General features: G+C 50.8%; 1 protein-coding gene across 1 annotated transcript; it reads right to left on the bottom strand.

Annotated features, from left to right (window-relative positions):
* Positions 1-1,564: 1,564 nt before the first annotated feature.
* On the bottom strand, positions 1,565-26,703 carry ADAP2 (ArfGAP with dual PH domains 2). The gene is made up of 11 exons (XM_045837316.1): positions 26,497-26,703; positions 25,559-25,689; positions 23,555-23,646; positions 19,349-19,428; positions 18,346-18,458; positions 10,176-10,322; positions 8,379-8,462; positions 5,513-5,575; positions 4,163-4,240; positions 3,275-3,503; positions 1,565-2,250 (listed from the first exon to the last, which is right to left on the bottom strand). The coding sequence occupies exons 1-11, from the start codon at positions 26,588-26,590 to the stop codon at positions 2,216-2,218; spliced, it is 1,146 nt and encodes a 381-aa protein (XP_045693272.1). The 5' UTR covers positions 26,591-26,703; the 3' UTR covers positions 1,565-2,215.
* Positions 26,704-27,799: the final 1,096 nt, after the last annotated feature.

Here is a 27,799-nt window from a genome sequence, read left to right as displayed (position 1 = left end):
AGTGCCACACACTCCACTGCAGCCCGAGCTTCCCCTTTCTGAACACTCACCTCATTGTCCTGCCCTCCTGCGCAAGGTCTGCCTCAGGCAGTCTGTAATCAGTGTCGGCAGGGACCCTGTCATCACGTTCCTGCCCACTGCAAGGGCTTGACACAGAGCCTGGCACCTTGGAGGTGCTCAAAAATACTTGTTGCTTCCATTGAACTTCAATAGTTAGTACAACTTCCTCATTTGAAAGGGAAAAAAAAAACAAGGCACAGAGATGGGGAAGTGAGTTTTCCAGCAGGCTTCAGTTTGTGGCCAGGCAGACCGGACACATGGGCTGAAGAGCTCCCTGCTCTGGGATCCTGTGGAGCTGTCTCGTTGGCTGTCTTCTTTCTTTCCAGAACGAGTGATGATCAATGTGAACATTGGAGACTTTTTGTATTACTAGGCTTTTATTTCTTCTAAATTGTGCACAAGGGTGGAACTCTCCCAGGAACATTTTTGATTCATGTAGAGAGAACACTGATTTTTAGTAGTGAAAAGGGGATGTATGTGTGTGTGTGTGTGTGTGTGTGTGTTTAAAGATTGTATGTATTTTTAGAGAGGGGAAGGGAAGGAGAAAGAGAGGGAAAGAAACACCAGTGTGTGGTTGCCTCTCACACACCCCCTACTGGGGACCTGGCCCACAACCCAGGCATGAGCCCTGACTGGGAATCAAACCAGTGACCTTTCGGTTCACAAGCCAGTACTCAATCCACTGAGCCACACAGTGGGGGCAGAAAAACAGACTTAAAAAAAGAATTAAAAATCCCCCCCCAAGTTTTAAATTTGAACACTTTCAAATTTATAGGAAGTTTGCATGAATAGGAAGGACAAGAGAAACCCATTTATACTTCATCTAGATCAGCAATTTTCACCTGATGTGCCAAAAGAAATTTAAAAACATGCAACGCCATCTAAGCTGGATCCACCATGCCATGGTCCCAGAGAGACCAAGGACAGCATCTTTCCTTCTGCATGCTTTGCCTTTGCATGTTATACAAAGATGCTATGTTAAATTGATCATATAAGTAGATTTTATGTTATTAAAAAAGTTTGGAAGCCAAAAAAAAAATAACCCCCCAAAGCATGACTATTTAGTCAGGGGCTCTGACCTCTTCCCCTTGGACTGCCAAATTAAAAGTAACAACAGCCAACACAATAACTATCTGGTGTGAATAAATCAAAATTATATGTATTTTTTTTGTCAGATAAGCAAAAAATACATTTTTGGTGTGCTGCAGAATTTTAGTGATTAGTTTATGTGCAAGGAGATGAACAAGTTTGAAAATCACTGCTGTACATTCATCAGCTGCTCACGTTTTGCACAGCAGCTGTCTCTTTTCCCCCTGCATGTGTGTACGCACACGCACACACATATATACACCCACATGTGTGCATATAATATATATATATTCCACCTTCCATATATCACAGTGTATATAGTACATATATGTATATTCTCTCTATATGTGTATGCTCTATACATATACATGAATGCATACACTTATTTTTTGCTGAACTATTCAAGAGTCAGTTGTGGATGGAAAATTTGTTATATTTTACCCTGAGCACCTCAATACATATGCCCTAAGAACAAGAGCATTCTCCTACACAAATATAACACAGTCATCACAGTCTTACAATACTATTTGCTAATATACATCCACACTCAAATTTACGTCCTTTATAGCTGTTTTATAAAACCCAGGATCCAATCGAGAATCACAAATTGCACGGTGTTGCTCTCTAGTGTCCTTTAATCTCCAACAGTTTGCCCACCACTTTCTCTGTCACCACACGGACATTGTCGAAGAGTCCAGGCCAGTCATTTTGCAGACTTGTCTGACTACTTCCTCATGGTTGGAGTCAGATGAAACTTTTTGGGGGGAGAAGCTGGACAAGCATGCCACTTGTGTGATGCTGTGGGGTCCTTTCAATTGCAGCGCCTTCACTGCAGATGTCCTGAGCCTGAGGACCTCCTGTACTAGACCCCCGCCCCCAGGGCTGGGCAGAGGTGAGGCCCAGGGAGCCGGCGGGTGAAGGCCAAACTTTAGCCTTGACAGAGTCAATTGCCAGCGATGGCTGCCAACGGCAGGGCATTCCTTCTGGGTAACCAAGGCCGAGCTGAGCACTCCTTCCCACTGAGAGCTCCCATGGCCCACGGCCAGCCCGTTGCTCAGCCAGTGGGTCACCTGCTGCTGTGGCCACTCTCTGTTGATGCAGCTGCAAGGGGAAAAGAAGAGGGGTGAGGGGGTGGCCATGCCAATGCAGTCCTACAGGAGGGAAAGGAGAGCAGGGGACAGGGAACCACAATTTTAAAAGGACTGAAAGGGTGAGAGGCAGAGGGGACACACAGCAAAGAGCAGAGCAGAGAGTGAGACACAGAAACAGACAGACTCAGACACACGGGCCCCAGGGGAAGGTGCCGGCTGATGAGCTTCAGAAGGAACAGGTCCTGAGTCTGTTTCACAGGTATGCTGGCTCTGAGATTTTGGAAAGTGAGGCGAGTTTGTGTTTATGCCGGTCAGACTCAAAGGGCACGAGGGTTTCTCCCAAGGGGCTGTGTGGGGTCACTTGCTCAGTCCGTACTTTTCCAAAACACAGAACTGCTCCTCAGGGCCCCAGAAGACGGGCCCTGGACCAGGAGGTTCCTACTCCAGCTCAGAACGTCTCCCTTTTATTTACAGGGCTGTTGGCAGACAGGGAAGACTATGTGGGGCATGTGTGGAGGGAAGGAGAGGGGCAGAAGAAGAGAGCAGGAGAAGGGCAGGCAGAAGGGAGGACCCAGAGAAAAGGGCCCTAAAAATAGCCTTCCCCCTGTGAGTGGGGAGGAACCCGAAATCCTGGGAGCTGCCCAGCAGGTGTGACCCGAGCTAATGATAATAGGCTCTTTTCCCAGGAAAAGGGCCTTAGCAGAGGGGGCTGGCGGAGACAGAAGCTGCTGGGCCCCTGGACTCAGCAGAGTGGAGAGGGATCTAACCAGGCCCTGCCAGAGCAAAACTCCTCCAGATGCTGCTGGGGAAGGGCTCCTGAAAGAGGAACTTAAACATGGACATGGACGGAGAAGGCTTTCCAGCAGTAACGCACACTGTCTGCACTTTCCATTGGCAGGAAGAGAAGAAAATGGAAAAGTGCAGTCAGGAGCCGTGACCTGGGAGTCAGGGCTCAGAGCTGAGCCCAGGAGAAGAAGCCCCTGCCTGCCCTCTGCCTTTGACCCGGAGAGCAGCCCCCAGGCCCTGCATCTTACCGAGGAGGTTGAGGGGTGTCAAGGGACTGGAGAGCACATCCCGAAAACTCTCCAGCCACTCCTGCTGCTCTCTCTCGCTGGGGCAGGTGAAGACGAATCTGCGCTCAGGGGTGACCACGGTGATGCCGGCTTTCCAGCGGTTCCCTCGGATGCCCTTGGGCAGGTCTTCATACACTTCGTACCCCTGCTCCTTGCTCCCGAGAAACACCTGGCCCAGCTCAAAGGCGTCCTGAAAATAGAGGACACCTGGTCATCAGAGGCCACACCTGGGGCAGAGGGAAACCTACAGGTGTGATAGCCCCCCAGCCCTATTTTAGAAAGCGGTGCAGGGGTGGGGGCGTATCCCTGCTGGGGATTTCTGCTAGGCGGGACCCAGGATTTGAAAGGCTGTGACTATAAAAGAGATCACACTATGCACCAGGAGTTCAAGTGCTTTACAGGTAGTAACTCATACAATTGTCATGGCAACCTCTCAGGAAGGCATTGTTATTAAGCCTATTTTCTGGAAGAGGAAACTGAGGCACAGAGAGCTCAGTACTCTGTCCAGGGCACAGCACTAAAAGTAGCAGGGCTGAATACAGAGCCTGGACAGCTGAGTTCTAGAGCCCACACTCCTAACCACTATACTTCCCAGCCTTCTGCCTAGAACTGGAGACTAGAGGACAAGAAACAACCTATTTAACTACATTCTGGATATACATAAAGGCCTTCCTGCAGGTGAGAGGAGAGGTAGCCTGGTGCCCAGGAGATGGCTTAGAGACAAGCAAAGGTGGAACTGCGTCCCCTGCCAGGGCTCTCTGGCCCCGTGGCTTCACCACAGTCCCTGACCAGCACTCGCCTCACCTCCAGCTCGGGGTGAACTGGGGAGGGGCCAGCAGTGGTTCTTACCAGTGGGTGCTTGTAATAGAGCAGTCTCCGTTCCTGGGGGTCCAGGGCAAACCACCTTTTCTTGAAAGGTTCTCTCTGCTGCAAGAGAGGGAACCTTGTACCAGGGTTGGCCAAGCTGAAGAGCACAAGGTAAGAGGGCTGGCCTCCACTAGCCCAGGCAGCAGGCCAGTCCCTGGGCAGTCACCCCAGGGCGCCTCCCTGAGGCCCTGGAGTTCTGAAGGCCCTGCCCGCCTCTTCACCGCTGCCAGCTTCACCCTGCTGCCTTCAGGTGCAGCTGAGGGTGGAAAGAGGCACTTTCCTCTTTCTTAGACTGTGGACAAGAAGTCTCAGAAAAAGGAAGCTGGGATCTATCAGAAATGGCTACTGCTCAGCAATGCTGAGAGCACCAGCCTCGGCCAAAGTCTAACCTAGGTCAGGGCAAAGAAAGCCTGTGAGCAAGAACCCGGGATGGGCGTGCCCTGGCTGCTGAAAGAAGGAGGCAAAGCCTGCAAGCCTTCGACTAGTTTTCAAGCTGAGGTTTCCTTTCACACTGATTGCTGATACTGATTGTTCCCTTTCCCAGCAGTCTTAACCACCATCCTGGCAACATGTTACACCTTCAACAAAAACGCACTGGGATGCTGCCGCTTTGTGTGTGTTTTTAGGGAGCTCCCTCTGCTTTTCCCTTCCTTTTCTCTTCTCCTCCTCCTTCCTCCCCTTCCTCTCCTCACAACTATGGTACCCTCTCCAGCCAGACTTCTGACTTGGAGCCTCGCCCCCCAACCCCCAATACCCGGCTGGGTGTGAGATGCCCTCTGGCAGCAGGAGCCTCCACCCCCCCGCCCCACATCCTCCATGGGAGACACAGAAGCATCTAGGCTCCCTTTCCTTCACAGACAAGTGGGAATAGCAGCCCCTGAGGGCCGAGGATGGGTTTAGCAAATGAGAGCAGAGACTGAGTTTGTGCTGGGGAGGGGCATGCCCACGTGGACACCCAAGATGGGGGTACAGGTGTGTTTTTGCAGACTAATCTCTAGTCCCTGACTCGTGTGGATGGTCCCAGTGGAACCCCAGACCAGTGCACACAGTTCTGGAAAAGGCAAAAGCCAATCTCCAAGGAGTCCCTTTCTGCTAGGCTTTCCCGGGAGGTAGGAGGAAAGAAGCAGGCGGTGGCATGGATAAGGAGGGAGGACGCCAGCGAGAGGGAGGAGCACCTGCAGCCACAGCAACCAGCTAACCACAGGGTCCTGGACCCCAGGACCTCACACATTGGTTTACTTCCCGTTCCTCATTGTCCCACCTCCCAAGCCCTGCCCTATTGCCCATTGGGACAGGGGTCATGGAAGTGCCCCGGAGACCAGTAGAATGTACCTTTGGACCAGTCTTTTCCATGAAGCCTTGTTTGAGGTAGTTCCTGGTGATGAGGGGCACGAGCTGGGGGAAGAGAGACATACACTGAGCCCCTGACTCACACCCCAGGGGTTCAGGGTTCCCCACTGAACCTGGCTTCCCCCAGAAGGGGAAGTGTGGAATAGGGAAGGATGTGTACTCATGGTTCACAAGGTTATATTTGGAATGTGGTATGGATGCAATTTAATATTTCAACAGAGGCAGACAACAGCACCCAGATGTTTGCAGGGTTTCCTAGCACAGCTGAGTCTTGCTTTAAGGACTTAGTTTAAGGAATGCTTCGATGAGCCCAGGAGGTGGACACAGACAAGGCACTGAGGAGACCCTCCGGCTTCCAGGTCTCCCGTAGGTCTAGTGTGTATCAGGCTCTGGGAGTAACTCTCAGCCACCCCGTGAGGTGGTGGCTATTACCATCCTCACTGAATGGTATAGTGTCGAGGATATTCCCAAGGTCACACTGCTGGTGGGACGGAGCTCTGGGATTCACACCTAGGGCTGGTGGACACTGGACAGACACTGGTGGTCCTCCTATCACTACACGCTAACGTATAAACACGCCTCTCATTAGGCCCCAGGCAAGACCTGGTCATTGGTGGGGATGCTGACACAGGGCCCCAAGGAGGAGACAGCAGAGGAAAGTAGAGAAAGCTCTGGACCAGGAGTTCTAGCACCAGTTCTGACCTGAACTAACTATATTCCCTTGATCACACCTTATGCCTCTCTGAGCCTGTTTCCATGGATGGCTTGACCTCCAGGGTCCCTCCCAGCTCGCCATCCTATTCCCAGAGAAACTTCCAGGGACTGGTGCCAGCCTTCTGTGCTCCAGGGGGTCAACCGTCCAAGCCTAGAGCTGCCAACGACAGCCCAGCCGTGTGAGCGCAGAGGGCGAGCTCCAGGGCCCTGGGGCCCAGGGCAGAGGCAAAGGGGAAGTGAGGTCTGGGAAATAGCAGTGGGAAGTCTGAAAGGGGGACAGTGGTGAGCCAAAGCCGAAAATGCAAACTGTGCTGCTCCCCTTGCCCTAAAGCATGTTCTGTAAGCTTGAATGCCGTCATCTGGAGGGAAAAGAGTCCCCTACTGCTCAACAGTCAGAACTGAGCCAAGGCAGGGCTGGTCCAGGCCTAGGGAAACAACTGGGAGAAGGAAAAACACGAGGGTGGAGCCCTGCTTACTGTGCCTTAGCTGCCTCGGCTCACTCGATTCCCACAGTAGCCCTGGAAGGTACGCATTGTCACCTTGGTGGCAGATGAGCAAACTGAGGCTCAGAGAGGTAAGGTGACTTGCCCTAGGTAACACATCAGCTTCGCTGGCTACAGAGTCCCTACGTTCCTTAGCTCAGGAACACTGCACCTCCCTCTCCCGCCGCCACCAGGGCTCCCTGGGTTTCTGGCATCTGGACCCCTAAGCTTGAACCAGACCTGGGTAATTGCCCAGGACCTCACATGGACATAAAGGAGGAAAGACGGGGGAGAGGGGCCGGCAGGGAGGAGACTGGGGGTAGAGGAGGGGTAACGATGGCAGATGAGGGAGGCAGGAGGACAGTGAGGATGTTGGCCAAAGACCAGCTTCCTCTGCAGGGGTCAGCAAGTTGGAGAGCCAGCCCAGATAACGTGGCTGAGCATCTGCACTTTGCCCTCCTGTCCTCTCCAGTCAGCAGTCAGCACTCCCCACCCCCTGCCCCCTGGAACGCGCCTTCACCAGCTCTGGGTGCTGACTCTGCAGCACCCTGCTCCAGGCCGGCTGGGACCACGTTCGCAGAGGTGCCATCTCGGGGCACCACTGGCCTGTGGGGGCCTCATTCAGGCATTTGGCTGCCTGCAAACTTCGGAATGAAGGAGCATGCAGGCTTCTGAGGGGGACCTAACAGTCTGGAATAAGACAGTCCCAGGATTAACTGGTCTCTCCACCCCCATCACTTACAAAATCCTCTTAGAGTAGGGCCTAAAACAGTCACCAGATCATAGCACCTCAAAGCTGTAAGGGACCCTGAGGATGACCCAGATCAACCACCACCTTACAGATCTGGAAACATGTGCAGAGACATGATGTGACCTGAACAGGTCACACGGCAAGTTAACAACAGAGCATCCACAAGGGCCCAGGCCTCCTGGCTCGGGGCAGCATCCTCTGCCCAACTCTGTTGGCTTCCCCAGCCAAGCCAGAGAGATGTATGTAGATGCCCCCACCATCTGACAATGAACATGACAATGAACATGACGTTCCCAGGCTCAGCACTACCGGGGCCATGAAAGGCAGGCTGTTCCTGCTAGAATTGCAAGGCGGGAGGGCCCACTGCCTTCACGAGACCAGAATCCTAAAGGGCAAAGGGGGGTGGGGTGTGGGAGCAGGAAAACTGATGGTTATCCACTTGATCATCCTGGGACTCAGTTTCTCATCAGCAAAATGGGAATAATCACTCCACCTAACTGCCTGCTACAGGATTGTGAGCTAAAAGGAATCACGAGATAAAATGGGCTCTAAAGCACTTTGTAAGCAGCGTGGTGAGAATCATTTGTACCTTTTAGAGGGGGCATGGGTCAGGAAGAAATGCCCAAATCCTGAGCCCTTTGATATGGTGGGTGATGCCAGGCACCCCGAAGGAGAGAGCCTCACCCGCCTTTTGGGGGTCACCTTGCCGTGTGTGAGGCCACAATCCCCCAGCCTCCCCAGTAGGAAACCTTTGGTTTCCCTCTGAAGTACCCAACCCCCAGTTTCAAGGTCTTGCCTACAAACCAACCTAGCCTGGCCTCTGAGTGTCTTCGAGGTCAGCAGACAAGGAGAGGAGGTGGCAGAGAGGAGACTCGGAAGCTGGAGTCCACTTTTAGCTCACCTCAGGCTCTGGGAGCTCAGGAAAGGCCATCTTTAGGTATTGCAGACGGGCTGCGCGGAGGGCGTTGAACCAGTCCACTATCTCCTGCAGAGACAAACATGAAGGACACACAGACAGCCAGTCAGATGGAGCGGGGTGGGGGAACTGAGAGCGAGACAGGAAGCCGACTGTGTCTTTATGTCTGGGCACACACACTCAGCACACGCACACGTCCCAGAGCCACTCGGGGGCCTGTGGGCTGACCACAGGCATCTGGGGGGCCAAGGCAAGAGCCTGGGAGTAGGGGGAGGCCCACCTGAGCAGGTGGGAAGCCACTGGCAGGGAGACCCCGAGAGTCATGGGGAAAGACCAAGGCAAACTGCATGAGACTTACGCAGTGGCCTAGGACAGCCCTTGACCTTTTCTCCCAGGTGCATGAACCGCCCGAGGATCTCGTTACAATGCGGATATGGATTCAGTGGGTGTGGGGTGGAGCCTGAGATTCTGCATTCCTAGCAATCTCTCAGAAGATGATGCTGGTCAGCAGGACACACTTGATGTCAAAGACTGGTTTTCAAGTGGGGGCACAGGCACCTCAGGATGCTTCTCCAGTGGGGCTGCTCCTTGCCTGGGGTGCAACCCAGGCCACAGCCGACTGGCACCTTCTGCTGTGGGGAGAATGCACCCCTGACAGTGTGGGCACCACCACCTCTTGGCAGGTGAACAGCTGCTCTAGCTGGCTGTGCCTCCATTTGTCTGTCCAGGCGGTCCCCACGTCCCCGCCCCTCCTAGGGCCTGAGTGATCTTTTACTTGCAAATGAGAGAATCTAAGCTCTTCAGTAGGACTTACCCTGTCCTCTGAGCTCCTTCCATACAAGACTATTTGCTGTCCCAGCGCAAGCTCCCTCCTCCTGGAGCTGTGCCTCACCCACCTTGCTCCCCTCGCACCCCACACACCTGTTACCTAGAACATCCTCCTCCTCCTGAAGGTAGTTAGATGTTGTCATAGATTTTTGTAGCCCAAGCTCTGCTTCTGTGAGAACTGCCCCCATGTATTCTCACCCACCCACTCGCACCCACAGCTGCAGACACATGGGCTGCAATTATCCCGCCCCTTCTTGGCCACAGCAACTGGACCGGGGCTGAACCCATGCAGAGGCTGGACTGGGCTTATCCGATTCTTTCGCTCAGGAATTTGGAGGAAGAAAGACTTGTTCAAATAGCTACAGTGTTGCACTTTGATGCAACCTGGTGATTGAGAAGCTCATTTGGATGTGGTTTGGAAAGAATGGAATGTAATTACCCGTTGTCTCTAACAGGCTGGGCACGCAGGCCTGGTGTTCCGAGTGGCGAGCTCTCCCATCCTGGGAGGTAAGAACCTCGTGTCCCAGGTGCTAAGGGAATGGGGCCATCCCAGGGAGACCCGGGGAAGGCCCTCACTTTGGAGGTCTCTCCAGTCACAAGCCGGTGACCTTGGGACCAAGTCCAAACTGCATTCATGTCTGGCTCCTAAAGTTTTGTTTGTTTGTTTTATCCTCTATACAGGTTTTCCTTTTTGCCACAGCCTTACAGCTGTCTACTTTGAAATTACCTACCCTAGTGAATGCGCACTGTCTAGACACACCCATAAGTATGTGCCAGGTTCCTCTCTCTGATCTCACTCTGACTTCCTCACACCTTTGTCTCTGACCACAAAGTGACAGTAGATTTGGGCGAACCGTAGCTGCACATCTCAAGCAGCAGGGACTGGTGACCTGGGCCTGTGGAGCCCGGGGTGCTGAGCTGGGGCCGACGTGGCAAGCAAGGCCCCTGTCTCACCTTGCCGTTCTCATGATACACAAACAGGTTCCTAATGTGGCCCTCTCTCCGGTAGGTGATCTGCAGCCCATGGGGGTTCCCTATCTTCTCCGTCTGGAAGGTGGCATTCAAGTCCTTGATGTAGATGACAGCTTTGGGGCCTTTACCCTGGAAGAGAGGAAATGGATACTCAAGATGCCAGGGTGAGTTCTCATCACCGTCACCAAGGTCTTAGTGCAGACAGAAAACCAGTTTGTAACTTTTCGTGTGTTTTAAATGCTCTTGCTTTGATATGGAGACACACAGATGCCTGACCCGGTGTGGCCCAGTGGGCTGGGCATTGTCCTGCAAACTGAAAGGTCATCGGTTCGGTTCCCAGTCAGGGCAGGTACCTGGGTTACAGGGCAGGTCCCCGGTTGGGGGCATGAAAGAAGCAACTGATCAATATTTCTCTTGCACATAGATGTTTCTCTCTCTCTCTTTTTCCCTCCCTTCCCCTATCTCTAAAACTACATAAATAAAATCTACATTTTTAAAAAAGACACACAGATATTATACTGCTGCCCTGTATTCAGCCATCCCGCCATTCCTTGCTTAATCAGATTGGCCTCTCTGAGCTGGAATAGGGTTCAGGAAGCCTTAACTCAGGACTTTGCAAGTTTTTTTAGCCATAGCACTTTTTCTGAACCAAATCATCAGTGGAAGCCAAACAAAATAAAGCAGATAAAAGCAGATGCGGGGTGCTCTCTGTTCTCAGGGGTCTGAAACACAGTTCAATCACTGATTAATGCTGAGAAGAGAAAAATATGTTTCCCTTCATAATTGATGGGAGAGAAAAATTATACAAGCACTGTAGAGCTGTGTTAGCCATTAACCCATGGGGCTATTAAAATTAAAATTCAGTAAAGATAAAACTTCAGTTCCTTACTCAGCCCCATTTCAAATGCTGAAGGAGCACCTTGAGGCGGGTGGCTAGGGTGGAACGGGGCAGACAAAGGACATTTTCACCACTGAAGAAAGTTCTGTTGGGCTGTCTTTTCTAGAGGGGAATTTGGTCATATTTATGAAAACATTCCGTATTTTGCTGTGACTCACAACTTTGCATCTAAGAATCCAAGGAAGTAACTGTATTACTTCGCAAATGTGTATGTCAAAAGACGCTTATTGCCATGTTGCTTATAATAGTAAAAAAAAGAAATTATTTAAATTTCCATTGGTGATAATGAGTTAAATAAATAAATCATGTTACACCCATACAATGAAATACAACAAAATCTTTAAAAGAATTTTACATCAAATATTACTAATATGGAAAAATGTCCATGATATCCATGAAAAATACCAAGTCTCAAAAAGGATGTATAATAGGAACCTACTAAAACAAAAATATACACACGCACAGAGAAAAATATGTATTTGTACAGTGTATAATGTATATGTGATATACAGTCATACACAGTATATATTATATATAGTATATATATATTACACACATATATTTATATATACTACCTATATATATGAATATGCCTAAAAAGTTTAGACAGATTTATACTAATGCTTTTTCTTCAATTTTTATTTATTGATTTGAGAGAAAGAGAGAGAGAAACATCAGTTTGTTGTCCCACTGATCGATGCAGTCACTGGTTGACTGCTGTAAGTGCCCTGACTGGAGATCGAACCCCCAACCTCGGAGCATCAGGAGGACTCTCCAACCAACTGAGCAACTTGGCTAGGGCCCTACACTAGCACCCTTAACAATGGGCTTCTTGAGAGATTACTGCAAGACTTTTCTTTTAAAATATTTAATATGAAAAATACTAAAAAATGTAAAATTCATCTAATTTTGTCAGTATTGTTCCTTTTATTAAAAGGAATATGACACCACCCTGGCCAGCGTGGCTCAGCTGGCTGGGCTCCGTCCTGCAGACTGAAATGTCGCAGGTTTCATTCCTGGTCAGGACACCTGCCTAGGTTGCGGGTTTGGTCCCTGGTTGGAGCTCATAAAAAAGGCAACTGATCAGTGTTTCTCTCTCTCTTTCTTCCTCCCTCCCCCTTGCTCTAAAAGTAAAAATAAAAAAATCCATATTTAAAAAAGAAATATGGTATTGCTAATAAAACCAAATCTCTCTACTATTACTCATCCTGTCCCTTTCTTGTCCTCCACTCCCCACAGCCAATCGTTGTCCTGAGTTTGATGTTTGTTCTTCCAGTTCACTTTCTCTGCTTCTACACACACATCCCCACATCTGCAAACAACACGTAGTGCTGTTTTATGAGGCTCTAATTCACATAAATGGTATCGTACTAAAGGATCATTCTATGTCTTGCATTTATCACTCAACATAATATATTTTAGTTCTATTCATGTTTTGATATTTTCTCTTTTCTTTTTTTTATTGTTGTGCAAATACAGTTGTCTCCATTAATCAAGTTGAGATAGACCAACTTAGTTTTAGTTTACTCTTGTAAATGACTACACCAGAAGTCATGGACTTTTGCTGTTGACAGATATCGAGATTGCTTTTTATTTCTTGCTGCAGCCAGCATGTGTCCCTTGCACACATATGTGAGTGTTTTTCTAGGTCATAGTGTATACTTAGGAACAGAATTGCTAGGTCACAAGTGCATATACCTTTGACTTACTGGAAATTGCCAAGTGATTTTGCTGAATGGCTCTCCACAGTAGCTGTGCCAATATTTATATCCATAGCCTTGACCCCTGTGGCTCAGCTGGTTGGAGCATCATCCTGTGCACCCAAAGGTCACAAGTTTGATTCTTGGTCAGGACACATGCCTAGGCTTGGTGTTTGGTCTCTGGTCAGGGTGCATATGGGAGGCAGCCAATTGATGCTTCTCTCTCTCTCTTTCTCTTCCGCCTCCCTAAGATCAATGAATGTCTCCTCAAGCAAGGATTTTCAAATTTTTTTATCCATAAATGACACTGAAGCATTCCCCTTGTCCCCTCTCCTCACCAACAGTTGACATAGCAAATTTTTAACATTTTTACCAATATGGTGGGTTTGAAATTGGATCTCACTGTTTTCATTTAGTCAACTATGTTGAGGTATAATTGATAAACAGTAAGTGGTACTCATTTTAAGAGTAGAGTTTGATTTGTGACAAGCATATATGACCATGTAACCAACACCCCAATCAAGGTATGGAACATCACTCTCACCCCAAAAGAGTTCCCTCCTGGCCCTTTGCAGCCAAGCCCATCCACCCGCCCCACCCAGGCAGCCACCCACCTCCTTTCTGTTGGCACAGAGCAGTCGTTCAGTGCGGAATGTCACACACATGAAATTACATGGCACACAGTCTTGTGTAAGGCTTCTTTTGCTCAGAGTGATATTTTCAGATTAATCCACATCACTGCATTTTTAGTAGTTTCTCCCTTTTTATTGCTGAGTAATATTACATTTAATGGATGTGTTACATATGATTTGTTTATTCATTTAGCTGTGGATGGACATTGGATTCTTTCCGGGTTTTGACTATTACAAATAAAGCTTCTGTGAACATTTGTGTAAAGATCTGTTTTAAAAATTTTATTTACTGACTTTTAGAAAGAGAGAGAGAAGGAGGGAGGGAGAGATCTGTTGTTCCCCCTATCAGTGACTGACCCTTGAGTGGGCCCTGACGGGGGATGGGACCCACAGCCTCAGTGTGGCGGAGCGACGCACTGACCAGCTGAGCACCTGGCCGGGGCCACATCGCTTGTGGACGTGTTTCTGTTCCTCTCCAGTAAGTACTTAGGAGAGGAGTGGCTGGGTTATATGGTTGTGTGTATATTTAACTTTATTAAAACTTGCCAAATTGTGCCCTGGCTGGTGTGGCTCAGTGGACTGAGTACCGGCCCTCACCGAAAGGTCACCAGTTCCATTCCCTCTCAGGGCACATGCCTGGGTGGAGGGCCAGGTCCCTGGTTGGGGGCGTGTGACAGGCAACGGATCGAAGCTTCTCCCCTTTCTCACTCCCTTCCCCTCTCTCTAAAAATAAATAAATTAAATCTTTAAACAATATTCCAGATAGTTTTCCAAAGAAGTTGTATTATTTCTTGGTCCCACCAGCAGTGTGTGAGAGTTTCAGTTTCCCCACACCCTTGCCGATAGCTGGCGGTGTCAGCCTGCGTAATTGTAGCCATTACGCCGAGTGCCCAGCGCCCAGCGCCTCTCGGTGTGGTTTTAAGCTGCACCCCCGACTGCCAGAGACACTGAGCATCCCTTCTTTTACTCAGCAGGCCTTTCGGTTTTCTTTTCTCTGAACTGCCAGTCCATTTCCTTTGCCGTTTTTTTCTAATGGATGTTTTTTCTTTCTTGATTTGTAGGGGTTTTTGTGTGTTTTTTTTCTTCATTTTCTGGGTATTAACATTTTGTTATGCTGAGATATCTTCTGAGTTTCACTTTCTTTATACTTCACTTTTTTGTATTACCCCATATTTTTATATAAAAATGAGTTACTTTCATAATTTAAAAAATTTCCCTTTTAGGCCCCGGCAGGGTGGCTCAGTTGGCTGGAGCGCCGGCCGGTACACTAAAAGGTTGCAGGTTCGATCCTGGGTCGAACCACAGTTGGGGTGCGTATGGGAGGCAACCAATGGATGTTTCTCTCTCACATCGGTATTTCTCTCTTTCTCCCTCTCTTCCTCTCTTTTGCTCTAAAATCAATAAACGTGTCCTTGGGTGAGGATTTTTTTTTAATTTCCCTTTTGGGAAAGAAATAAAAAAGTACAAAGGCAACTCATGTTATTTTTAGATTGTTTTAGACTGAACTGGCTTAGGAATGAGAGACAAATCAACTTTTCCCAACCAAGGATGAGATGCTCTTAGGGACCCGCTCGCAGCGGCCGCTGGGGCTCGGTGGCCCCTCCTGACTCGCAGCACTACTTTCTCTTCCCGCCTCCAGTGCTCTGAACTGCGGAGGGAGAAGAAATCCCTACCCTCACTCGGAGGATTAATACTCTTCATCCTCCGTGGTCATTCACTCGGCCCCAGACGGCAGCCACGGGGGACAGACCGTCTGGCACTGCACTGGTCTATCCACGGAAGCAACAGGGGAAATGTACAACGACTTCCACACGCAGGAAGCGGCGTGACGTGAAGACTCAAGTGGTCAGGGCTTGTGCTGCTCTTACTCTGTTGGCCACTCCTTCACATTCTTCCTGCTGGAAATGTCTCCTCTCTCTGTCCTCTAAATTCTGGGTTGTCCCAGGGCTTGGGGTGGTAAATAACCTCCGAACATGACCCTCACCAACTCCTTCCTTCCCAGGGTGCCCATGCCACTCTCCCCATCAAGAGGGGGATCAATATCCCCTCCCCTTGAACTGGGGCTGGCTGCATGACTTGCTTTGACCAACAGAAGCCAGTTCCTGGACCAGTCTATAAGTGACCAGGAGCACCCCCATTTGCTACAGGGAAGACAGACACCAGGCTGTAAAGAAGCTCAAGCTGGACTCCTGAGTGAGAAACAACCACACAGAGACAGAGGCCCCATGGGGCAACCAAAGCACCAGGCGAGTGGGTGCCGGCTTCCTGGGCCTGGTAGCCCAGCCCAACCACCAGCTAAATGCAGCAGGGCAGGGCAGGGCAGGGCCCCAGCGGACGCCCCGGGGAGGGCACCCGGGCAGCCACTGCCTGCCCTAGTTCCTGACCCATAGATCTGTGGGAAATAATAAATGGATACTTTAAGCCTCTAAGCTGTACAGTGGCTTGTCACTCAGCAACAAATAACTAACATGCTCAGCCCTCAGACATCTTTCCCCATCTACCCGCACGCCCTGCCTGGGTGATCCTGGCCTGGAGCCTGGCTCCACCAGGCTCCAGGATGCTGACTCCAGTTTCACACTCTCCCCAAAGCTCGGACTCTTCTGTCCATCTCCTCTCTCAGCATCTCCACTGGGATGACGAGCAGGCAGCTCAAATGGAGAAGGGCTCTTAGTCATCCCCTCAGGGAGCTAAGTCTTTGCCATCGAGTCGAGCGGCAAATCTGTCCTTGTAAGGGTACGGGGTACAAATCTGGGAATCATCCTTGATGCCTCTTACTTCCACATCCCACATCCAGTCCAGTAATTCCTACTGGCTCTACTTCCAAAATATACGCAGAATGTGACCATTGCTAACCTCCTCCTTCCTCACCATCCGGGTCTAACCTGTCATTCCTCCCTTGGGTTACTGCAGTAGCTTCCTCATTGGTTTTCTGCATTTGCTCTTGCCTCCTTCCCGCCCCAACCTCACCCAGCAGCGGCTAAAGTGCCCCTTTCAAAAAGTTTAAGTCAGATTATATCACTTCTTTGCTCAAAACCCTCCTGTGGCTTCCCCCTCAGAGTAAAATACAAAAGCCTAAATTTCTGGTAAATCACACATCCAATAAAGGCCTTATATCTAGAATAAAGAACTATTACAACTCAATACTAAAAAGACAAATGACCTAATTAAAATAGGTGGAAAGGATCTGAATAGACATTTCTACAAAGAAGAAATGGCCAACAAGCAGATGAAAAAAAATGCTCAACATCATTAGTCATCAAGTAAATGTAAATCAAAATCGCAATGAGATCTTACGTTACACCCACTAAAAAGACACAGTAACAAGTGTTGGTGAAGACGTGGAGAAATTGGAACCTTCATACCTTGCTGGTGGGAACATATGAAGCAGTCACTTTGGAAAACTGTGTGGCAATTCCTCAAAAAATTAAACACAGTTCCCACAGGACCCAGCAAGTCTACTCCTAAGTATATACCTAAGAAAAATGAAAAGATGTGTCCACATGAACACTTATACGTGAGTGTTCATGACAGCATTATTTGTACTCGTCAAAAAGTGGAAGTAGCCCAAATGTCCACCAGCGGATGAACGCACAGAGGAAATGTGGGCACCCGCGCAGTGGGACTGGGACGGAAAGGAACGAGGCATGGACACGTGCTGCAGAGGAACGGACCTCAGAAATGTAACGCTGAAGGAAAGAAGTGTGTTACAAAAGACCACAAATTGTGTGATTCCATTTTTATGAAATGTCCAGAAGAGGCAAATCTACAGGGACAGAAAGTAGATTAGTGGTTGCCTAGCGCTGAGGGGTGGGGTGAAGTGAAGGACTGCAGTTAACTGGTGTGAGGTTTCTTTTTGTGGTTACAAGAATGTTCTAAAATAGATTGTAGTGATAGTTGCACAGTTCTGTAAATTACTAAAAGCCACTAACTGTACACTTTAAATGGGTCAATTGTATGGTATGTGAATTTATGTCTCAATAAACTGTTCCAGAAAAAAAAATCGAGTCTTCCCGTGGCCCACTTGGTCCTCCACTGGGTGAGCTCACCTCTCCCCACCCTTTCCTTGCCCAGCGACTCTGCACGACTTGGTGCCCCGAACACCCACCAAACCCTCGTAGCTCAGGCCGGGGCTGTGGCACAGGGTGAGCAGTGTGCACAGAACAAAAACACCGCCACTGAGCATGTGTGTGAGAACTAGAATCCATGCTTCTGCTTGTCTAGACAGGGGTCCTGAGGGCTGTGCCCCCTCCAAAAGGTCACCTTTTCTAATCAGCACATAGGTGGATGTGCCCGTCAGGACCTGCTCAGGGCTTCTGTACCTACTGCTCCCGCTACCTCCTTTCCCCACGAAGTTGCACAACTTGCTCATGCTTCCCAGTCATCTGCTCCGACGTCATCAGGGAGGCCTTCCCTGACCACTGTGTGTTCGTACCCAGCCACCACACTCCCAGCACCCTCCGACCCTGCACCCTTTCATTTTACTTCTCAGAACTCACTGATACCTGATATATTACCTATGGAGGCAGGTTTTGATGACCACTGGTCTCCTGCCACTAGCATGAAAGCTCCAAGAGAACAGGAGCTTGGTTTAGTACACTGCTGCATGCCCAGCGCCTACAATAATGTCTGGCATGTAGTAGGTGCTCAATAAATATGTCTTGAGGGTATGAAGAAATGAAGTAAAATCAAGTGATCACCAAAGGCTTCATCACAACCAGTCTAACCCCATTCTCAGTGAACAGAGGGTGTGTTTTTTAGTGGATTGGGCTGATTGTACAACCAAGGAAAAGTAAGATGTGGTGCCTGACCTTCAGGAGCTGAGATCATCCACAAGACAAGGCACTATTGATTGAAATGCAGACCTCAGCGGGGTGAGAGCCTGGCGCCCAGGGAGGAAACCCCTCACCGGTCAGGCCTCTTACCTCTTCTCTAGTGTAGTACTTCAGAAGGCCGTCTCTGGCCAGGAGGACGAATCTCCTTCTCAGGAACTGTGCGTTGTCCTTCCCCCGCTTCCACAGGAACCCTTCTCGGTTACCTTTGCCACCAAGGAACGAGAAAGAGTGAACACCCACAGCCTTGAGACAAACAAGCAGCTCACAGGCTTTGTAGGGTCTCAGAGTAAAAATAACCTCCCACCTGCTGCTCAAATGTCTCGAATCTAACTTAGCTATTTCAGGTGCAGGGCACGGGGGTCCTATCTGGGGCTAAATTTGCAACATATTATGATTTTAGTTGGACTCCTCCCAACTTTTTTTCCTTGGCTATTTCTTAAGAAAACACAGTAAATGCCTAAGTAGGCTAAGTACTAAGAAACTGTACTGGTGACTTCACACTGACCCCAGCCTAGTGACACTCTCCAGAGGGCCGGATTAATGAGTGGCTTTCAGACATGTGCTCCTGGTAGGTAGGGGAGTCGAGCACTGCCTGCCTTTGGTCCCCAAGGAGGGGTTTTGTGCACTTGGCTCTGTGGGTCAGTGTCAGCTTAGACTCAGAGAGCAGCAGGGCAGACAATGCCACAGGCCCAGAGCCCCCCATGAAGCCACGCCTCACACAAAGGCACACCGGAGGCTGAACTCCAGCCCAGGAGCCTTCCTGAGCCTGCAGCCACACCAGAGGCTACATGAGCTGGGAACAGGGGTGTGGTCCTGGTGGGTGAGTCTTCCTGCAACTTATACTAAGACTCTACACACGTGGGGCCCTGTGAAGGGTCTGAGACAAATATGCTTCTTGTCCACTCAGCCCATAAAACCCCACCAACTAAGGTGCTGTCACTTCAGAGGCAGAGAAACTCATGCCCGGGCGTCTGGGGCCGGAGTGAGAGCAGCATCTACCTCTCAGTGGGATCTTGGTCCTAGTAGTCAGGCGCTGCATTTCCTAGGATGCAGTGGAACACAGAGCTCAGAAGATGATGAAAATGAACTGTACCTGAGGGCGAGACGGTTTTCCCATCAGCCATAAACTCCTGTCTCTCATACTTAGCTCGAATCCATTGCTCCTTTAAGACCCTAAAAAGAGAGAGGCTCTGGTCAGCTGGGTCTGTTGCACTCTTGCTGCCAGGCATTCAGGGGCCCTGCAGTGGAGGGTGGGGGCAGCACAGCAGCAGTCCTGCTGCCTGCTCAGGCTCCCCAGCAGCTCTCAGCCTTGGCACTGTTAATATTTGGGGCTGGGAAACCCTGTTGTGGGGGCCATGCTGTGCTTTGTAGGATGTTTGGCAGCACCTCTGGCCTCTGTCTCCTGGATACCAGTAGCCTTCCCTTTCTAGTGATACCTAAAAATGCCTTCAGACTTTGCCAGTGTGTCCTGGGGAGAAGTACATCCCCCAGTGGTCTATGCAAAAACCACTGGGCGATCCTTACCCCGGCCTCGGCCCTCTAGGTCAGTGAGATAGACACCTGCTCCTCTGGGTCATCTACTGCTACCTCTGCCTGCGTCCTCCTAGCTTAAGCCAGGACAGCCCAGCAGCCTCTTCCTGTGACCTGCCCAGGAACTCTGGGCATGCTACACTGTACAGAGCGGTGGTCTTGGGGTCCAACCATCTGGGACCTAGTCCCACTCTACCCTTTATCTATTGTGTGACCAAGAACAAGTTACTTAACTCCTCTGAACTTGGGGAATAGGCCAAGTACTCCATAGGGTAGGTTTAAATGTATTTAAAGGTCCTAGTACCATGCTCGACACATAGTAGGTAGTTAATGTTAGTCCAAACAAGTATTGTCTTCCATGACCCTGCAGAAAAACCATGGACTTCAATTGTTTGCTACTCTCTCGAAATTTCAAGGTAAATGCTCCAAGGTTTATATGACCTCAGCCCCACAACCACAGGAAGTGACCTAGAGCTGGGCACTGGGCCAAACTGGTCAGTCAGAGCCCTGCCTGGGGCTGTGTGGACCAAAAGGAGCAAAACTTAAAGAGGCAGGAATTAGAAGCCCTCTTTGGAGGTAAGCTGGGAGCTGGAGCCAGGGCCTAGAGGTGGCCTTGCTCCCAGCTGCATGAAGGAAGCCCAGTGGAGGGAAAGAAGCGAGATGAAGAGCCAGGCGGGTCTGCGAGGCCTGACAGTGTCTGTCCTGGCTTGCCCTTCCAAGGGCAACTTCACCTCTGTCCTTCCTGCGGTCTGATCCCCAGAACCCATAACATCCTGTTCCGTAGCCAGTTTTAACTGGGTTTCTGTCACTTCCCATCAAGAGTCCTATCTAGCTCTTTGGCTTTTGGCTTCAAGGAGGCTTAGGTGCAACTTCCTTTGGTCATTTTGACCCCCGGTTCATCCGACACCAGTAGCCTCCCCTGTGCCGCCAAAGCTCGGCCCCAACAAGGTCAAAGTCATGCACCTGAGATGCACCGGTGGGGAAGTCAGTGCCACGTCTGCCCTGGCCCCCAAGCTCAGCCCCCTGGGTCTGTCTCCAAAACAGGTTGGTGATGACATCGCCCAAGGAACCAGCCATGGGAAGGGTCTGAGGATCACAGTGAAACTGACCATCAGGACAGATGGGCCCAGACTGAGGCAGTGCCTCCTGCCTCTGCCCTGATCATCGAAGCCCTCAGAGAACCACCCGAGACAGAAAAAAACACTAAGCACAGTGGAAATACTGCTTGTGAGAAGGTTGTTGACACTGCCCAACAGATGCAGCACCGATCTTTAGCTAGAGAACTCTCTGGAACCACTACAGAGGTCCTGGGGGCTGCCCAGTCCATGGGCTGAGCTGCGGATGGCCACCCCCTTGTGACATCAGAGGTGACGTCAGCAGTGGTGCCGTGGAATGCCTGGCCAGTTAAGAATCACAAAGGGAAATACTTCAACTACAGATCATTTGACAACCAAAACAAACAAACAAAAACAAAGAGTCCTACCTAATGCACAGTCCTCACCCATGACATCGAGGAAAGTCACCAAGCCCACCATGGAGCCCCGAGCCACAGGGTCAGAACTGTGAGAGAATGGAGGCTGAGGCCTCCTCAGAGGTCAGAAATGTGGAGGACTTTTATTTTTATTTTATTTAAAAAATTTTTTAAAGATTCTATTTATTTATTTTTCAGACAGAGGGGAAGGGAAGGAGAAAGAGAGGGAGAGAAACAACAATGTGTGGTTGCCTCTCATGTGCCCCCCACTGGGGAACTGGGGCTGCAACCCAGGCATGTGCCCTAGACTGGGATTTGAACTGGCAATCTTTTGATTTGCAGGCTGGCACTCAACCCACTGAGCCACACCAGCCAGGACTGGATCTGGAGGACTTTTAGATCTGGAGGGTGGAGGCCATTAATATTCAGCTAAAAGGGGTTGCAGTGCAAGGCTGTTGTTGGCATCATGACGCGTCGTCTGTGTAGCATGGGCAAAGCCCAGGCCACAGTAGGTGCTCACCAAGTGCTTGTTCCCTTCCCCTTGGAGCAAAGGGCTGAGTGGCAAAGGAGAGGCAAGATGATCAGGTCCTAGGTCCTGGCTGGGGAGCTCAGTTGGTTAGAGCATTGTCCTGATACACCAAGGTTGCATGTCCAATCTCTGGTCAGGGCACCACATATAAGAATCAACCAATGAATGCATAAATAAGTGGAACAACAAATTGATTTTTTTCTCTCTCTTCCTCTTGTTCTCTCTCTAAATCAATAAACACATTTTAAAATTTAAAAAAATAAAGACGACCAGGCCCTCTGGAGTTGAGCCTGGTACATCCCTCAGCTGGGCCAGGGAGGCAGAATTCTGAAGCCGGCACTGAGAAATGGATTAAAACTAGCATTTCCTGTGGCTTATGGGATTTTCACATAAATCATCTCCTCTAATCCACTGCCAAGCTCTGATGTCAGAGGCATCATTACCGTGATTTCAGAGGTGAGGATGCCACAAGTCACAGAGGTTTAGTACCTTGTCTGCCTCCTCACAGCTAGGTCACGGTCGACTGGGGGAACAAAATTGAGGTATTTTGAGTCAAAAGCTGTGCCTCCACTGCCACTCGGGGGCCACCAGGTATGGCTGTTAGTTTGTGCACTGTGCAAGAGCATCCTGCTGAGGCCAGAGGACATGGGAGCTGAGATGCGCCTGCTTCCTGCAAGCCACGCCCTGGTCTGCCCAGAGGGCGACAGGCGCTGTCTAGCAGCCTTGGCCGTGAGGCTGAGTCCCTGGGGCAGAGATTCAGGCTGAGGCAATCTGCGGAGGTCTGGAGTCACCAGGTACCAATGTCACACTGACCCTTCACCTCCAGGTGAACTGAACCCTCCTTCTGCTTCACAGATGTGCCCCCCAACTCCAACCTCTCCCTACCCCCAATATATTGGATTTTCCCAATGCCTTGATTCAGTCACGCAGGCCCCGGTGTCAGATGGGCTAGCTCCAGCTTTGCCTCTGTAAGCCTCAGGTTTTGGACCTATATCATGGGGGATAATGGCAGCATTTATCTCATAGGGTGGTTGAGAGAATTAAAAAAATTAATGTACATAATTATGTAGCACAGGGCCTGGTATATAGGAAAAGCTCAAGAAATATTAGCAGCCTATTTTCTCATGGTTATTATTTATGAATCTTGGGCCCAGGCAGCTGCTTTGGGACATCCCTAAGCATAACACTCTGCAGGGAGTAGCTGGAATCTATTTGTATTGCCAAAACACCAGCATTTCTCTTCTCTATCAAGTTAGCCACCACCTGTGAGAACAACAGAGGCAAATCGGGCAGATAATAGAAAAAATGCCCCATTTCATAGATACGAAAGCTGAGTCCCACCCTAGCTAGTTTGGCTCAATTGGCTGGAGTGTCATCCCATAACCAAAAGGTTACAGGTTTGATTCCCAGTCAGGACACAAGCCTAGGCTGCAGGTTTGTCCCCTGTCCAGCCACATGCAGTCCCCAGTCTGGGCGTACAGGAGACAACCAATCGATGCTTCTCCCTTGCATCAATGTTTCTCTCTCCCTTCCTGTCTCTGAAAAACAATGAAAAAAAAAAATGTCCTCAGGTGAGAAAAGAAAAGAAGAGGAAACTGAGTCCCAGAGGGTGGTAATGGTAGCCCATGCAATGAACACAGAGAAGGCCTTAAACTAGGTCTTGTGTTCTCCATGACAGTACCAAGCTCTTTCCCGGATCTAGCTGCTGACCAGGTCGATGGCCGAGAGCACCACAGACAAAGGTTGGGACCCGGAAATCAAGCACTCACAGGCAGTCGCTGGCCTGGGGGATGTAATAGAAAGCAGGGACTCTGGCTTCATACTTGGCCTTCACACGGAGGTTCCCGTTGTGGGACATAAACTGCAAAACAACAGCAACTTGATGGTAATATTAGAACTTAAAAAATGTGAAATGAAACCACGGTCTTCCCAGAAGGCCACTGTTTTCACTGGCTCCTATGCTGAGTCAGGAGACAGCCCTGGAGGAGCCTGATACTTCCCTTCAGGCTGTCAGCAGGCTGCCGGAAAGCCCCAGCCTGGGGCGATGAGGTGCTGTAACAACTGTGCCTCGCAGAGGCAAGCACATTACAGTTCCCTTGACCCCCTTAACTTGACCCCCTCAACCATTTCAATCTGACATTCCCCATTTTAGAGACAAGGACACTGAGGCTCAGAGAGGTTAAGTGACTTACCCAAGGTGACACAGCCAGTAAGTGGAGAGTTGGGATTTGAACCCAGGCCTGTCTAACTCCAAAGCTCATGCTCTTCCTCCCACCCCCTTCACAGATGGCCAGGACCCCCAGCAACAGCCCTGCAAGTGTGCAGGTGATACATGTAGGCGAAGGATGGAAGCCGACGTTGGCCCCATAGAGTACTAGTTTGGGATTACCACTGGAGCCTTTGACACCTGAGAGACCCAGAGGCACATGTGCCAAGAGTGGCCGTGCCCAACAGTCAGCACTCAGTGACGGCAGTGGCATATCTGGGGTGAGGGCAGTGTGGGGAAAATATACCAGGTTGATAGGGTAAACCCTGTTCTCCCCCTCCCCATGGACCACTGGGCTGTATCACAGCATCCGTACAGGTGTTGGACCCCAGCAGAGCGGGTTCACACCCCAGGTCTCCCACTCATTCACGGAATGGGAGTGACTCCTTGGCGATACTCAACCCCTGAGCTTCAGGGCTCTCACCTGCAAAACTGAAGAAAATGTAACAGGAGAGTTAAAAGGTACAAATAAGCCCTGGCTGGTGTGGCTCAGAGGATTGAGTGCCTGCCTGAGAACCAAAGGGTCACTGGTTCGATTCCCAGTCAGCGCACATGCCTGAGTTGAGGGCCAGGTCCCCAAAAGGGGGGGCGTGAGAGGCAACCACACATTGATGCTTTTCTCCCTCTCTTTCTCCCTCCCTTCCCCTCTGTCTAAAAATAAATAAATAAAATCTTTAAAAAAGGGATCAAAGTGATCAAGAAAAAATATAAATGAAAAAAAGATATAAATAAATAGCCTTCGGGTTTATGTGCTGGTTTGCTCATTTCCTGTCCTTCTGTACTAGAATGTGAGCTTCATGTGGGCAAAGACTTTATCTTGCTCACTGCTCTCTTCCCATACCCAGCACATAGTAGGCATCCAGTAACTAGGTGTTGAGTGAATGAGTAAAGCATCTAACCCAGTAGCCTAGCACAGAGTGGGCACTCAGAGATCATGGGCCTGCTTCCCCAGCAGCCCTTGACATCCTCAGCCAACCAGCATCGTGTAGAGCTGCCTGTGCTCTGAAGGTTTTCTGGCCAAACTGGTATTTTCATCTTGGCTGCAGGTGTCTGCCATCTCCATAGGTCCTGGCTAGGGGGACTGGAGGGAGAGAACAGACTCAGGACACTTGAATAGGGAGGCTCCTGCTCCAGTCCAGGACTCCAGCCAATGAGAACAGCAGCTGTTAACTGACTACTTACTTTGTACCTGACTAGAGCCTCCATTTAATTCTTACAGCAGCCCTGGGATTGGGGGGTAGTGGTATCCCCTTAATACAGATTTGGAAACTGAGGGTCCACAACTCAGTTTCAGTAAGAAGCTCGGTCTCACAGCTTGTAAATAAACAAGTGATAAAACTAGGATTTGAACTCAGGGCCTCTGTCTAAGACACGGCTCCAACGGGCTGTGTTCTCTTTCCCTAGTTAGTGTCCCTCCCTGGGCCTTAGTTTCCTTCCCTATAAAGTGGGAGCGCTCTGCCCACGGCTTCCACCCCTGCCCAGGCTCTCCACGCGTGCCCCTTGCTACCTCCACAGTACTGTCATCCCAGAAGTCAAGTCTCACGGATTTAACTTTGCTGATGTCTGGGAAGTTTCGGTGCACACCGGAGCAGTTCAGACAGATGAAGATGCCCAGCTTGTAAGACGCCCAGTCGGGATCTGCGGGGCGAGAGGGCAGGAGCCGGGCTGGTGGAGAGCGGGGCGAGGAAAGCAGACCTGGTCTGGGGGCACTGGGACAGGCAGTGTTTGCTCCCTGGGGCGGTGTCCAGCTCTGCCCACGCTGGGAACCCTTCCCTCCTGGTGTCCCCCACCAGGGGTGAACTAAGAATACCAGCATCCCACCGGCCACGGCACGTTGGCGACCAGGATAAAGATCTTGGAAGGAGTTCTGGGAATGCGGGCAAGAGGCCGAGGCGGGTGCAAGCGACCAGACTCCGGGGAACCGAGAGGGGAAGGAGGACGGAGGGACCGGCACCGAGGCGCCAGTCCGGGGAGCCGCAGGTGGGGAAGTCAGTCTCCCGGGCGGTCAGCAGGCACTCCCACGCGAATCTGATGTTTCCCACCAGGGGCGCCCGGGGGCCGGGGCGCTGCACCGTCAGGGGGCTCCGGAGAGAGGTCTGGGACCCCTCTGCGTGTGGATGTCAAGGACCGAGGGTGTGGGCAGTGGCGTCAGGGACCGAGGTCCCGGTGGGGCAGGGTGTCTGGCGGGGGAGGTGAGCAGGCTGGTGAGGCACCGGGTCCCGAAGGCGTGCGGCGGAGTTCAGAGCGAGGAGGAGCGGGTGGGGGTGGGGGGCGGCCAGCGACGTGGGTCGGAGATCCACGCTCTGGGCGGGCGGAGGCCTGGCTCCGAAGGTGTCCGAGGGTCACACCCGGGGCCCGCGGGTGCCCGGGGCGGGACCCGGTCTGGGGGGACGGGAGTGGTCTGGCGGGCCGGGGTCCGGCGTCCCAGGCTGCCCGCGCCCTTACCCGCGGCACCGCAGTCGGCGCAGTGCGCGTTGCCCGTGCCCGCCGCCCGCAGCAGCTCCAGCAGCCGCTTCTTGTTGCGCTCGCGGTCGCCCATGGCCCGCCCGGCGGGCTCAGCGGGGTTCAGCCGGGCCGCCCCCCGGCCCGCGGCCGCGCATGGCCCGTGCGCTCTCGCGGGCAGGTGGAGACGGACAGAGACGCGGCGTCTCGGCTCAGTCCGCGCCTCCGACGGCCCCGCCCCTCCACGACTTCCCGCTCCGCCCTCGGCCGTCTGCGGGCTCCGCAGACTCGGCTCCCGCCCGGCGAGCCCTGGCGGGGAGAGACCTGAGCACCGCTCTGGGAGTCACTCTGGCTCCGGATCCAGTCTTGGCCCGCCACTTGCTAGCTGCGTAAGGCGGACAACCTATTGAACTTCGCTGGGCCTCCGTTTACACCTCTGGAGACGGTTTACACCTCCGTTTACACTTTCCTGGAGAAGGAAAGAGAGACGTACGGCCTGCGTCTCAGGACTGCTTAGAAAATCAGAATCTAACTTCTGTTAAATTGTTCTACTGATGTAGATTTTACATATACTTAAAGATTTAGAGACATTCAAATGCCACCTCCTCAGGAAGCCCTCCTTGATACCCGGTCTCAAGGAATCACTACAGCTTGTGGTCCTCCTAGAACACCGTTATAGAATCTGTCCATGCCTTTTGTCCCGAGCACCTTCTATCTACTTTGCATCAGTTATTTATATACTTATGTAAATCCCTTTCCCTCCAACACACATCCACACTTTTTAAAAAGATTTTATTTATTTTTAGAGAGAGGGGAAAGGAAGGACAAAAAAAAAAAAAAAAAGGAAGAGAAACATAGATGTGGGAGAGACACAACAAAGTTTGCCTTTCACACGCCAGTAGCTGGGGACCAGGCCGCAACCCAGGCATGTGCTCTGACTTGGATGGAGCCAGCGACCCTTTGGTTTCCAGCCAGCATTCAATCCACAGAGCCACACCAGCCAGGGAATGATATTTTTATGTCAGTAGTTTTCTTTCTGTACCCCACATAGCTCCTGGAAGTGGTATCTGCATATTTTTAGAAGTCCAATCAATAAATGGTTGCATGACTGTATTTACCAGGAAGTGTGGTTTCATCAGTGTCAACACCCCTAAACAGTTTTTTTTTAATTCACTAATTTTTAGAGAGAGGGGAAGAGAGAGAGGGGAGAGAACAGGGGGCGGGGGGCGGGGAGGAGAGACGCACGCAGGAGCGTGAGCGCGCACACACGCACACAGAGACACAAGCACACACCACGATTTGTTGC

This window comes from Phyllostomus hastatus, unplaced genomic scaffold (assembly GCF_019186645.2).
Source record: "Phyllostomus hastatus isolate PE091 unplaced genomic scaffold, TTU_PhHast_1.1 phas_contig_210, whole genome shotgun sequence".
Taxonomy (NCBI): domain Eukaryota; kingdom Metazoa; phylum Chordata; class Mammalia; order Chiroptera; family Phyllostomidae; genus Phyllostomus; species Phyllostomus hastatus.
This window is presented reverse-complemented; position numbering and strand designations above follow the sequence as displayed.

What these genes read in the sequence shown, in the direction of transcription:
- ADAP2 (XM_045837316.1), bottom strand. Translation starts at nt 26,590, where the DNA reads ATGGGCGACCGCGAGCGCAACAAGAAGCGGCTGCTGGAGCTGCTGCGG. An exon ending in AGTACTACACTAGAGAAGAG is followed by an intron (nt 10,323 to 18,345) that starts GTAAGAGGCCTG and finishes CCTCTCTTCCAG; the next exon opens with GGTAAAGGCCCCAAAGCTGT. An exon ending in TGTATCATGAGAACGGCAAG is followed by an intron (nt 8,463 to 10,175) that starts GTGAGACAGGGG and finishes TTGTCTCTGCAG; the next exon opens with GAGATAGTGGACTGGTTCAA.